The sequence below is a fragment of the Vipera berus genome (genome assembly GCF_964194415.1).
Source record: "Vipera berus genome assembly, chromosome: 8".
Lineage (NCBI taxonomy): Eukaryota > Metazoa > Chordata > Lepidosauria > Squamata > Viperidae > Vipera > Vipera berus.
Genome location: NC_138211.1, coordinates 5,089,959 through 5,104,206, shown reverse-complemented (window position 1 = coordinate 5,104,206; position 14,248 = coordinate 5,089,959). Strand labels below are relative to the sequence as shown.

General features: G+C 44.5%; 1 protein-coding gene across 1 annotated transcript in view; it reads right to left on the bottom strand.

Annotated features, from left to right (window-relative positions):
- Positions 1–14,248, bottom strand: part of IGSF9B (immunoglobulin superfamily member 9B) — a gene marked incomplete at both ends in the record, with an annotated part of 69,314 nt that overhangs the window by 39,431 nt on the left and 15,635 nt on the right. Inside the window, 2 exons of the mRNA XM_081333650.1 lie at positions 3,869–4,015; positions 6,355–6,552. Of these exons, the coding sequence (XP_081189776.1) occupies positions 3,869–4,015; positions 6,355–6,552 (345 nt within the window). The remainder of the gene's footprint in view (positions 1–3,868; positions 4,016–6,354; positions 6,553–14,248) is intronic.

Sequence of the window (14,248 nt, the reverse complement as noted above, 5' to 3'; positions counted from 1 at the left end):
TTAACAGTCTTTCAGTGATGTCGTAACTTTGAACCCTCGCTAAATGAACGCTTGTAACTCAAGGACTTCAAAAACTATGGCATAAAATTACAGAATTTCGGCCATTACAGCATCCTATTCCCCAGGGGTGTAAATTCACAGGACTGGTTTCATTACTTCTGATTTATTCTATTTGCACATCTAGACTAGGCTGATGAATTTCACTTCCATCACACGTCCACAGTGCGGCACACTCTTAGCTAACAACTGCCCAGCTGGGAAAGTCTTAGACAAAATGTATGTCTAGTTGCGCTGAATGTGCTTTGAGCATTTTGGGGTCTCTTCTCTGAATACATGTACAGGATTGGCTTCTGAGAAGCTGGAAGATGTGTGTGTGTGTGTGTGTGTGTGTGTGTGTGTCATTTCGTTTGCCTTCTAAAGGGTTTTTTTTTTGCACTTACAGGCAGATTTGCATGCCTAATCACTTCCTCACTATTAAATAACACTCTGACTCTGAATCCACAATCATCCTCCCGGTGGTAAGTGCTGACCTACTTAACATGGGATGCGTAACAGCATCACAACTGATGCACACAGGAGGAATCGACTGCAGGGTCTACATATTAAGAATCGCACTCCAGAGATTGTCCATCCACCCCTTCCCATAACCACAGCCAAGATGGCTACAAATTATAGATCAGCAACTTCTGGAAAGCTGTAAGTGGCTTGTGTTGTGCTGGCAGTGCCCATTTCCTTGGCTGCACGTCCCTCTGAACATGTTGGGGCTCGTGTTCCAGTAAATATTCAAAAGATTACACCATAGGCAGGCAAAAGGAAAACAAAAATCAAAGTATTCATCCTCTTAGCTGGGTCTCACTAGGAGAGAAATGGGCATTTTTATTTTTAGAGGGGCACAGTTTTAAAATAAGTTGAGAGAGAGACACCCTGGACTTGGCAATTTTGCTACTGGAAATGTATCCACAAAGGAATCCTGCAAAATTCTAGAGGCCACCAAAAAAAAAGGTTGTTTGGCTCTTAATAACCCCCATCTATAGAGTTGAACCAATTCTGGGAAGTCGTCCGGATCTATTGCTATTAGCTTTGATGGCAGTGGGCCCATCTGTTTGGGAGATGGGTGGGCTTCCTGATACAGTAGGTGGACCAGATGGGACCAAATCTGATCTATAGGAAGTCCTTGACTTACAGCCATTCCTTTAATGGCCGTTCAAAGTCACAACAGCCCTGGAAAAAAATCAGTCCTTGCACTGACAACTGTAGCAGCATCCCCAAGGTCACGGGATCAAAATTTGGCAACCAGAATGTATTTACAACAGATGCAGCCCCCTCCCCTGGAGTCACATGACCATCATTTGCAACCTTCTCAGTCAGCTTCTGACAAGCAGTGATTCACTTAACAACCGTGGGGGCAAAAAGGTTGTGCAATTGCGTGTGGGTCACTTACTCATCTCCTTGCTTAGCAGTAGAAATTCTGGTCCAGAATTGTAGTGGTATGTTGAGGATTGCCTGTCTTAAGGCATGGCTTATATGCTTATGACTGAGATCTGAGAGCACAAGTGTTAAGGGATCTTATATTTGCCCCAAATACGACTCCAATCCTCCAGATACAGAATATATAAGAAGTCTGCGGAGGCAAGCAAAAATCTGAATTTTTTTCATTAAGCACTGGCGACATCGAGGCGAAAGAAGAGAAGAAAGAATTAGCTCTTTCTTTCCCAAAGCCGTCTTTTGGGCCATTCAAGTTCTCCAAATGAGTTGCAGGGAATATTTCCTTCAAACCCAAATTCGGGTCGATCAACGGGATTAGGGATTTACTCTTCCGAGCTTTCGGACTCAAGCCCATCTTCAGGAAATTCCTCTCTACCAGAATAGGTGCTTTGGGCTGTTTTGTGGCTTGTGTTGACGAAGTGCCTTCCATACTGGCTGACTGGTGTGTTGAATATTTTCTTCGTTTCAAAGAAGAGTTTAGCGATTCAGCCAGTTAGATCAAGAATAATAATAATAATAATAATAAACAGGCCGTACGTGTCCTTAGGGTGTCTTTAAAGCAAAAGCCCTGGCCTCGTGATCATCTAGCAAACGCTCCAGAGCTTTGCCACTGCTGAAAGGTTAAGACTGCAACAAAGAACATGCTCTGCTCCAGTGAGCACGCCAATACTTCAAAAATACATATTAAGGGCTCCTTGGAGGAGTGCAAGGCTCCTATTAAAAGTTAACAAGCCCAGGTTGATCGTCCTCTGCTGTTCTTGAAGCGCTGTTGTTTTTCTTGTTCTCAGGAAAGGGGTTTAATTTAGGCACGGGACATTTCCATCCTTCTTTCCTCAGCAATTCAGAACCGGTGATCTCCTGATCTGAGCTATTAAAGAGGTGACAACTGGTTCATATTCTGAGCTTGGTTGTTTTCTTGCAGACAAGTCATGACCCAAATTAGGTAACACCACCAGTGCTGCTCAGGACTAGCTAGGATGATGTTACCTATTTTGGGTCATGAAACATCTGCAAGAAAACAAGCAAGCTCAGAGAACACCAAGAACACCAAGTTCTGCTCCTACTCCTTCTCCTCCTCCTCCTCTTCCTCCTCCTCCTCTTCCCTGCAAACCCCACTCCCTTCCAGCACTGATGATGTTACCTAGTTTGGGTCATGAAACATCTTCAAGAAAAGAAGCAAGCTCAGAGAGCACCAAGGACCCCCCTCATGTCAACCCTGAACTACAAATAGTCTCCTTTATTAGTGGTTCATAAGAGCCACCTTCTCCTGCTCACCCAATCTGGTGCCAGAACCTCTGTGATTTGGTGCACAGCAAAACCCACATCCTAGACGTACCAACAACACCTCCATCTAGGTTTGCCTTCCTGGATGATCTCCTTAAAAAGGGAGAAGCCACTGAAAACAGAGACGACAAGAGGCAGTGGGAAAGACATATTTCTGGAAGATGCTTTGCTCTCCAAAAAGACATTCTCACTTATCATTCTCATAAATGTACTCCTTATCGCCAGAGCATCAGAAAAGGAATTTAGTAGCTGGGTCAAGTGAAAATTACAACCTCCTCTGAGTTACTCTATAAATGTGCATTTCATTCAGAGTTTAAGTAGCCATTCAGTGTTACTGTAGAAACATATCACTTTATATATATAAAGCCCAGAGATCTGTGCATAATTCACAACTCATAACTCATGTTTATTGTTTTTCTGCTTTCATTGTGGCCAGAAAAGTACCAACAAGTGGGCAACACATTCAACACAACCCACCCGTTCTTTTGGCAAGATCCTATCGTTCTTCCCTTTGGCTCACTTGCTAATCTGTGTACAAAAGCAGAGGGTTTTTAATGGACATGTAGATTATTCTCACGTCCTTTTGAACTAGGACAGTTCTGAGCAAGAAAGGGGAAGGGGTTGTGTCTTTTCAGATTGTACATTGTTAATGCCAGGGGAAGGGGGAAAAAATATTACATACTGGAAAGTTGGGAAGGTGTCACCTGCTGCATACTTGCTGTAGCAGCACTTCTACCATCTCAGTCGACGGTGGACGAATCTTGGAAAGCTATCTCAGCAACATCTAGAAGCCTCAAATTCCTAAGTGAACAGTCGTATGCCAGGGAGAGAGTGTAAAATAGGTAGCTAGTGCATTGGTGCCATATTCTCACCCAAAGGCCATATTCTTCACAAGAAGCCAGCATGTAAGAAGCTAGACAACAATTATTAATCCAAACTCAGGGTTAGGTGGGCTTATTTTATGAAGCCAACAATGGCAAGATGCTTGGAAGAACCAGGAGGTAGGGAATTCTGGCAAGTGGGAACTTGTCACGATCACACTAGACATTTTGCAGGCAACCAAAGAGAATTCTAGGAACAAGGAAGATCCCTTACTCACCATTGACGGTGAGGTGTACCCAGCTGCCATTATGAAAAGTGTCATACTGCTGATCCAGCATGAGTACTTTACATTCATACCAGCCCTGGTCTTCGGAGCGAACTTGCTCAATGCGTAGAGAGGCTTTATCATGTAGGCTAGCGCGGCCTGGAAGACAGCAGTCCAGAAGAGAAGTCAGTGGAGACAGAAAGAGAATCTCCGTTATTCTGCCGAGATTTAACAATATTGAAGATGTTACCTAGCCTGGTAATGAAACATTCGGAAAGCAACCCACAAGCTTGGAGAACGAACCTTCCCCCTCATTAACAGTAATATTAAGATCACAGAAACTACACGGGACGTTCAGAGTAAACCTTATCCCAGACTCTGCCAGGGGTAGGAATCTGTGGGAGATCTGAGGACAAATGGTGCCTAGAACTTCAAGCCTTCTCAACTGAGCCTTCTCGTGAAAACGGGATGAGATTGAAGTGTTTATGCACTTCCTAAGCTATGTGTTCCTGTGCTCTTTCCTTTCAATTGCCACATTTTTCCTCCACCGAGGAAGAAAAGCAGCAAAGTCAAGTCCTGTGGGGGAGAGTTGAAAGAGTCAAATACGATAATAATAATAATAATAATAATAATAATAATAATAATAATAATAATAATAATAATAATAATAATAATAATAATAATAATAATAATAATAATAATAATAATATTGGAAGGGACCTTGGAGGTCATCTAGGCCAACCCCCTGCTCGGGCAGGAAACCCTATACCATTTCAGACAAATGGCTGTCCAGTCTTTTCTTAAAAACTTCCAGTGTTGGAGCATTCACAGCTTCTGGAGGCAGGTTGTTCCACTGACTGGTTAATTGTTCTGTCAGGAAATTTCTCCTTAGTTCTAGGTTGCTTCTTTCCTTGATTAGCTTCCATCTGTTGCTTCTTGTCCTGCCTTCAGGTGCTGTGGAGAATAGCTTGACTCCCTCTTCTTTGGGGCAGCCCCTGAGATATTGGAAGATTGCTATCATGTCCCCCTTCGTCCTTCTCTTTGTTAAACTAGACATACCCAATTCCAGCGACTGTTCCTTATATGTTTTAGCCTCCAGTCCTCTAATCATCTTTGTTGCTCTTCTCTGCATTCTTTCTAGTCTCAACATCTTTTTTTACATCGTGGTGACCAAAACTGGATGCAGTATTCCAAGTGTGGCCTTACCAAGGCATTGTAAAGTGGTATTAACACTTCACGTGATCTTAGTTCTGAAGAACTGCAGAGCCACTCCGAAAGGTTTAGAATTCAGCTCCCCAGCAGTCTTTCCCATCATGGCCAGAAATTCTGGAGAAATCCTAGATATCCAAAGAGTCCCCATGGCTAACCCCTCACCAAGGACCAAGTCACTTCTGAGATCCAAGAGAGAGAAAAAAATATCCAACCACCCTCAATCACTAAAATCTGTTGGATGGAGGTAGTCTTAAAAAAATCATCTGCCAGTGTCCTGCCGTTCAAACAGCTGAGGGATGGAGGGAGCTGAATTTATTATTATTATTTCTCACAATCTGATCTAATTAGTATTCCTGGATTGGAGTCAGGGATGCTCTTGAGAGCTTGGGGCCTTAGCAGACAGACAGTTGAGCACATGGCCCTAGCAGATGCAAAGCCAGAAGGTGGTTAGAGAACAGCCTTCAGCTCCAGAGATACCAGCAGGCAAGACGGTATAAACACCTTTGCCACGAGGACTTGTTGAAAGGCAGAGTTCAATACAGATCCAGTCTCCATATGAGAAAGATTCAGAAGGAGGCAACAAAAGCAGAAGCAGGCAGACGAACACATTCCTAAAAGCCGTATTCTTCAAGTGAAGCTGTGAGAGTTGAGTTACCACTCTGATGGCCAGTTTGCTTCCAATTCAAGGTCTTTGTTGTCACCTTCGAAGCCCTTCGTGGCCTGGGTCCAGACTACCTGAGGAACCGTTTCACCCCAAATGGGATTGGCCCAACTCAACCACACTGGCAGAAGGACCGTGCTGTGGAAGCCATCGGTCAAGGAATTTCAGCTGGCAGGGTCCTGGAGAAGAGCCTTTTCAGCCACATCTCCTGCCCTCTGAAACATCATGGTCCTGGGGTGAGATCTGCACCTACCCTTTCAGCCTTCAGGAAGGGCTTGAAGACATGGCTATGCCAACTAGCAGGGGGTACCACTAAGTCATTTTGGAGATGGCTAATGGATTAGATAAGGCCCCCATGTCCTCCCAGGGCTCATTCTGCTCCCTTCCTCTCCAACATGGTCAATATTGTTGTTGTTTTTTTAATTTTTTAAATTTAAATGCAACATCTGCATTTATTGTTTTAAAGTTTTGATGTTTTACGCAGGTGTTTTGTTTTGTTTTTAAAGAGCAATGTTAAGCTGCCTAAAGTAGCCAAGATGGGCGGCATATATAAATTTAATAAACAAATTCATTGATTAAACTGATTCCAAAATTGTTTGGAGTCTATAATTTCTTTTTAACTTACCAGCATATTCTGGATCCACATGAGGAGGGTAGAACCCGAACTTGATGAAGATGGGGATGGGCACACCGAATTTGAACCACTCTACCACGTAAGGAGGGGGCAGGCCTGTCACCGGATGGATCACATCGCATCCCAGAATGACGCTTTCGCGAGCACGAGCCGTCACAAACTCGGGTTCCTCTCTTAAACCGTGGGCACCTGGGGAAAAAGGAATTGGGGGAACGAAGGGGGAAAAAAGGGGGGGATTCAGTCATTTTCCCTAAGCCAAGAAGAAAATCTATTTACAGCTACAGCTGTATCCAACAATTGTGTTTGTATCGCCCATCAGCTACAAATTTAGCAGTTACAATGGTAAAACCTGCTTGGCATGGTGAATGTCAAGCTTGTTCAAATATTAGTTGACTTCAAATGTACCAGCTCAGTCGAATTGGTCAGTTTATGGCTTAATGTACGGTGCAATCCCAAAAGATAGATTAGACCAGCAACCAGGAGAAGATGGAATCTCCATGACTGAGATCCTGACAGCAGTTGACCCAACCTCTCTAAGACTGGAGAGTTTTTAAAATTGCTAAACTGACCATAGTCCAGGAATCCAGGAAGAGAGTATCACCTATTCTCCAGAGCACATGAAGGCAGAACAAGAAGCAATGGATAGAAACTAATCAAGGAGAGAAGCAACCTAGAACTGACAGTGAGAACAGTTAACCAGCGGAATGGCTTGCCTTCAGGAGTTGTGGGTGCTCCAAACCTGGAGGTTTTTTAAGAAGAGATTGGACAGCCATTTACCTGAAATTGCATAGGCTTTCCTGCTTGAGACAGGAAGGTTGGACTAGAAGACCTCCAAGGTCCCTTCCAACTCTGTTATTCTGTTCAAGAAGACCACAGATAAACCTATCAGGAAACATGGGTGGGTAACACCTTTCTTTCAGTATCTTCATTTTGTGAAGCACAGACCAAGCCACAACATAGTCTCTCCTTAACAGCTCACATCCTTCTATCAAGGTCATCTTCAGGAAGCATTTGAATGGGTTCATTACCTTACTGGGAACAGTCACAGACGCTATTGTGCAGCTTTTTCATTACTCTCTCTCTCTCTCTCTCTCTCTCTCTCTCTCTCTCTCTCTCTCTCTCTCTCTCTCTCTCTCTCTCTCTCTCTCTCTCTCTCACACACACACACACACACACACACACACACACACACACACATCTACGCCCCTACACACAGCAGGTTAGGCTTCAAGGTGACACTGACTTTTGACGAAGAAAGCGAGCATGGAGGGAGAGAGGAGAAACGTTCCTGCGTTTATAGGACCCGTGCATTGGTTAGTGCATTTTAAAAAAAGTGATTTATACAGAAGGCAAGATGGGGGATTCTATCCAGGCAAGGTGTAGACATCTCCAAAGGCCCACCCCACCCCACCCTCTAGGAAGATTGTCTCCGCCTGAGCTTGTTATCCACCTAGCATTTGAAGGGAGCCTTTCAGCATAGCTCCAAGGTGACTTTCTCCCTACCTCCGCCCCCTTTTCTTTCTCCTTCTCAGTTCAGGGAGGGGTAGGCAGAGAAAAGGGAGGGGAGGGAATCAGCAAAAAGCCCCGTGGCTTCTCCTTCACTCTTCTTCCTTGAATGTTTTTTGCCTCACCTAATAATATCTACCGGGAGTGGTTTTCTTCTTGGTAGCATCCATTCATAAATGGATCTGTCTTCGGAGCCAATCGCTTGGCAACGCAGGCCAAAAAACATTCCTGGAAGGGTGTTTGATGGGGAAGTCACTGATCAGCAGTGCTGATCCAAAAGCCAAAGGATCCGTTTCAGCCTCTCCCTCCAAGGATTCCCTCCAGAACCTAGAATCCTACCTCTGTATATCTGAAATAAAATCTGCAATTGGATCTCCCTGTGTTCAGATGCAGAAATAAGATCTCTCTGTTAATGCTTCCAAAGCGGGAAGGCACAGAGGCTTACAAATCATGCTGAGCTACAGTAGAGTCTTTCACAAATTGTGGGATCACAACTCTAAACAGCCCCAGACAGTATGCCCACTGGTTAGAGGCCCCAGAAGTTGCAGTTCAACATCTGAGTACCATCCAGCCAATCCAGTATTTCCACTATGTTTCACCAAGGAGATCTTGAGTTGCCTTGGGTTAACAGAATGACAGACTTGGAAGGGACGTTAGAGGTCTTCCAGTCCAACCCCCTGCTCAGGCAGGAAACCCTAGACCATTTCAGACAAATAGTTGTCTAATCTCTTCTTTAAACTTCCATTGTTGGAGCATTCAAACTTCCGGAGGCAAGTTATTCCACTGATTAATTGTTCTAACTGTCAGGGATTTTTTCCTTAGCTCTAGGTTGCTTCTCTCCTTGATTAGCTTCCATCTGTTGCTTCTTGTCCTGCCTTCAGGTGCTGTGGAGAATAGCTTGACTCCCTCTTCTTTGGGGCAGCCCCTGAGATATTGGAACACTGCTGTCATGTCACCCCTAGTCCTTCTTTTCATTGCCTTCCCTTTGACCTTTAGCCACAAACTAAAATTGCCTAAAATTCTTGGCTGAGCTTCACCTTATTCAGCCATGGGCAGTCCTTCACTCTGCAGAGGAAAAAGTACAGGAACATCACCTCCCCAGAATCTTTGACAATGACTGAAGAGAAAAATGGATCTAAACATACTTTATAGTAGAGAAGAACCTGGACATCTCCCCAATGGATACATGAAGCTCATAGAAATTATGGACCACAAATGTCTTAAAAATATGGACATGAAGCAAAGTCCTTGGGCCAGGAGCAAAGAAGCAGTACATTACACCTTCAGCACCACCTTGAGGAATGCTTAGCCAAATAGGACTAAAATCACCAGAAAAAGCTCTCTAAACAAATAAATGCATTGAGGAAGAACAAAAATTGTACTATTAAATGTTGCAAGAAGTTAGAAGATCTAACAGAGATATACAGACCCTCATATTTCTTCTTACAGATCAAGCAGGAAAGCTTCCCCCATCCCAAACTGGCCAGGAGCCAGCCTGAAGTGCCCCTAAACCAGGAGTAGGTAACCTTGGCTCTTTTATGACTCGTGGACTTCAACTCCCAGAATTCCTGAGCCAGCATGGCTAAGCATAGAAACCTCTCCCTTTCCCCTCAGCATGGCTGGCTCAGGAATTCTGGGAGTTGAAGTCCACGAGTCATAAAAGAGCCAAGGTTGCCTACCTCTGCCCTAGATAATCAGCTGCATCCAGGAACAAGTGGGAGTAACAGATCCTGAAACCAAGTGTTGCCTTGTGGACTGCCCTGGTGACTTTATTCCAATGGCCTTCTCTTCCACCAACCCTTCCCACCATCATGATCTAAGCCAACTTAAGATCCGAATGCTGCCCTACACTCCGATTTTTGTTTCTTATTTCAGTAACCCTCAGAGCACACCTGGGTGCCATATAGTGGTCCGCTCTCAGCAAAAATGAGCTCCTTATTTCTGTTTCTCATTACAGTGTTACTTGCCCCAGCATGCAAAGTGAGAAACCTAGGTAAGCTGATGGTGTGAATGAGGTAAGGTGTCAAGGATCAGCCACACAGAATGCGAAGCCCGCTTGATAAAATATTAAGTCTACAGATCCTGTGGCAGGAAGCAAATCAGGGGTGATTTTGCTGGTTTATTGGCAGAAGCTGAGCCACTTAACCAGTGAGGAACTGCACCAGGTGAGGTTAAGGTGGGATAGTCATTTGTGACTCGGCGGCAGAAACGCGGGTATTATCATGACCCTTTGTGCAAACCAGGTCATCACACAAAGCCACAATCCGTTTTCTTTGTTTGCTCACTGCGTGCCAATGCTGTCACAGTGTTCTGCAAAGTTCCAAACAGGGCTTTGCATGTTGCAGAAACCTGCAGACAATCTGCCCAATGACATGTCAGCTAAATCAAGCCCAAACTGAATAAAGCGTGGTTCAAGTGATCCACGTGACTTGGGAACACAGCCACTGTTTTGGTGTCCATCTGAAACATCAAACATCGTGTGTGTGTGTGTGTGTGTGTGTGTGTGTGTGTGTGCAGATTTTTGCTCCCTCTTTACCACAGTTCCTCACCCCAAAGTATAAATGGATGGCAGCCACTTCCCCAAACTAGTTACTACCATGGGGCAAAGCACTAAGCATTCCTCCCGACCAATTCCAGGGTCCCAGGACTGGATTCCTAATGACTTTCTTCTCGGTGAGCAATGAACCATCTCCCATTTCTAACTGCAATCTGCAGCAAGGTTTTTGCTCCTGACTTCTCCATACGAGCCATAAAGTAGCTTCAAGAAAAGATTTAAAAAGTGCTCTTCTCTTGCTGCTGCCCATCCCCCCCCTCCACCACCACCACCACCACCACCGCATCCTCCCTGCTGGGCTGTTGCTGATTGGCCCAAGATGACATCACCATTTTTTCCATCACAGGAGTCTGGTCCGCCAGCGAGTCTATTTTTGGCACCCACGAGACAAGCATTAACCAGCAACTGGCTCCGATGGGGCCAAGCGAGCTTACGATGCTAGAAGTCCCTCCGGGATGGGACGGAGAAAGGACAGGTGGGAATGCCCAGAGAAACCGTTATTGCTGCTCTCGCCTCTTTCCCTCCCTCCCCCCCCCGCTTCTCCCCATATGCGCACACTCCCTGACGCTCGTTTGGGAGAGATGATGAAGCTACAAAGAGGCTTGGCTGCCGGTGGGAAGAAAAAGCAGAGAGGAGAGGAAAGGAGAGAGGCAGGGAGGGAGCTGAAATGCCAGCGATCAGATCCTGCCCAGAGAGATGGAGAAAATATCAAAGACCCAGAGAAAAGAGCAAGGCCAGCCAGGTGGCAGTTCAGGGGGTGCCACTTCTCAGCACCCAATCCTTCAAGCAAAGCTTCCACCCTAGGCCACCCTTTTGCCTACCCCCGGGATGCGTCTCCTTATCACTGCATTTGCAATATGGCTGAGCCCTTCGGCAAAGGAAATGACTTTGGGTTGCTGGCTCTTTCCTCCCCTTCTCTTCTGCTGGTCAACCACAGAAAGATGCAGATTCCGGAGAAGCCTTGTCCATCATCCCTCCTGATGGAGACCAAGGAAAAGAGATAAAGGAAGATTCCTCTTTATGGAATATAGAGGCAGCACAACTGCTCTTCCTTAGAGCTAATTTCCAGTCCATCTCACAAGGACCACAATCCTCCCACAATCCTCAGAAAAGAACTGTCAGACTGTCCTTCCCGGTCCATTTCAGAAATCCAAAAATCAACATTTCACTTCAGCAGTCTTAGCGGTACTTCTCTAGGTTTGGCTTATTTAACAGAATAACAGAGTAGGAAGGGACCTTGGAGGTCTTCTAGTCCAACCCTTGCTCAAGCAGGAAATCCTATACCATGTCAGACAAATGGCTGTCTGACAAGTGATGGAACACCCACATCTTCTGGAAGCAAACTGTTCCACTGATTAATTGTTCTCCCTGTCAGGAAGTTTCTCCTTAGTTCCAGGTTGCTTCTCTGCTTGGTTAATTTCTATCCGTTGCTTCTTGTCCTGCCTTCAGGTGCTTTGGAGAATAGGTTGACCTCCCTCTTCTTTGTGGCAGCCCCTGAGATACTGGAACATTGCTAATAATTAAATAATTCCACTCTGCTAGCACTGAACTGTGACCCATCAAACCCCTTGGATGAGGAGCCTTCAGCTTCTATTTATGGAGGGTTTGTGATTAAGTTTTGGAAACTAGTAAGGTGCTAGATCAGTGTTGGGAAAGATGGCACTAGGTCAGGCTGCAATTCTGGGTTACAGAAAGCAAATTGTCCACATGTGTTAGTTAATTTCATGTTTCCTATCTATAAGTCTTCACCATGAAAGACTGGTGCTGGTCCAAGTCATCACTGATGTAAAATCATTGCAGCATCTCGCTAAGATGGACCTGGTAGTCTCCAGTTCTCTTATCTCTTGAGGAGGATCAAGATCACTCTTTCTCCTTTGAGGTCTTTCTAGTTGGAAGACAGACAGACAGACAGGCCCAGCAGACAGCAAAGAGAAGATGACAGATAACGAAGACATGAAGTGAAGGATGTCTGGCCAACATTGGGCTTCTACTTAAGGTGTAAAGATCTAACCCACCTACACTACTCCATCATCACATTTGATGAAGCTAGCATGTGTATGGCTACCACATCTGGGCTATAAAACTCTTTATGATTTTCAGAACAAAATATGTCCAAAGCAAATGGTTATAATCACACTTGCCCAAAGAGACAGAACCACCTCAGGGAACTGTAGATATGTAGACCAACATCCAGAATTTTTCACCATGCATAACTTGTGGTTTATGGAATTAACCCACGTTGTAGCCATGGCCTAGATCAGTGTATCTCAAATTTGTCAGCTTGGAGATGGGTGGGCTTCAACTCCCAGAATTCCCCAACTACTCATACTGGCTGGGGAATTCTGGGAATTGAAGTCCATACCTCTTAAAATGGTTAAGGTGGAGAAACACTGATCTAGAGGCCTTGTTAATCATTTCCAACCTTTCACCAGAACCTCCATTTCTCACTAGCAAGTGTAAAAAGTGCTCTTAACTAGATCGTATTTCAAGATCCTTCCTTATGGGCTCAGCTGACAGGAAGATGCCGGTAATTCAGCAATCGTTTAATGATTTCTCAGTGCACAGACACACAAGCGCCTAGCCACATGAGATCCTTGTCTGTCTAAAATCGACAACATTGTGGACAACTAGACTAGGTTGGTCCTATGGGAATATGCCTGGCAATCTTGTAAGTCTCAGGTAAAAATCCATTCTAGCCTTGAAGTGCTCTTGATTCCATTTTCTGCCACAGTAGATACCAATGTCTGCAACTGTTTGACAACATGTGGAGCCATTGGTTTCCGGGAATTCAGGCAAAAGTTAAGTGTTACCGGAAAGAAGGAACATGGATAAGCATAAAACAAGGAACTCCCCACCTCAAGACAGCACAGAAGACATGCCTGAGAAGGGCTGGCATTCTAGCTTCTGATGCAGGTTACTCTACAGAAGAACTTTGGGACCAGGTCTTAAGAATACCCAAGGAGGTCCATCATAACTTTGAAATGGTCGTCAGTCAAGGGCTACCTGTAGTCCAACATTCTTGTACTTTGGAGAAGGAATAGTTGAGGAATGTCTTCAATCTGAACAGACCTTGGAAGGGACCTTGGAGGTCTTCTACTCAAACCCAGTCCAAGCTGGGAATAAACAAAATGGAGACTGCTTTAGAAAGAAGGTTGCAGTTTATTGAAGAACAGAGTCCCGGGGGGAGGGGGGAAGCATGGGATCCTCTTTTTGTGACCTTCCGACAAGCAAAATCAATGGGGAAGCCAGGTTCACTTAACAACCTTGTTGTTAACATCCACAGTGCTTCACCTAACAAACGTGGCGAGAAGAGTGGTAAAATGGGATAAAATTCACTTAACCAATTTCTCACTGAGCGACGTAAATTTTGTGCTCAATTGTATTCATAAGTTAAGGACACCTGTACTCAGCTACACTCATTACATCTGCTCATAACCCCCTAAAATAAGCTGAAGTAACAAAACCGAGAAGTAAGTTAGATGCTTTCCGTGTGTTCTATCTGAGAATGTCCTTGAAGCTTCTTCAGAAACTTCAACAGGTGCAAGGAGACACCAAATCTCTATCAACAGACATTCTCACCTGTCATATATTATTAGCCCAACCTGCTCTCTTCAAAATGTGTTGGACTGCAATTTCATAATTCCTCAGGAAAAAACAGTTTTAAGTATATTTATCACAACAGGCACGCAAACGCCGAGATGAATGTTTTATTACTCCTTAAGTATTGAATGTTTAATTCCACATTTGTGAATGCTTTAAACTTGCACTCATTGCACATAGCACCTACCTTGAAAATTATTATTATTATTATTATTATTATTATTA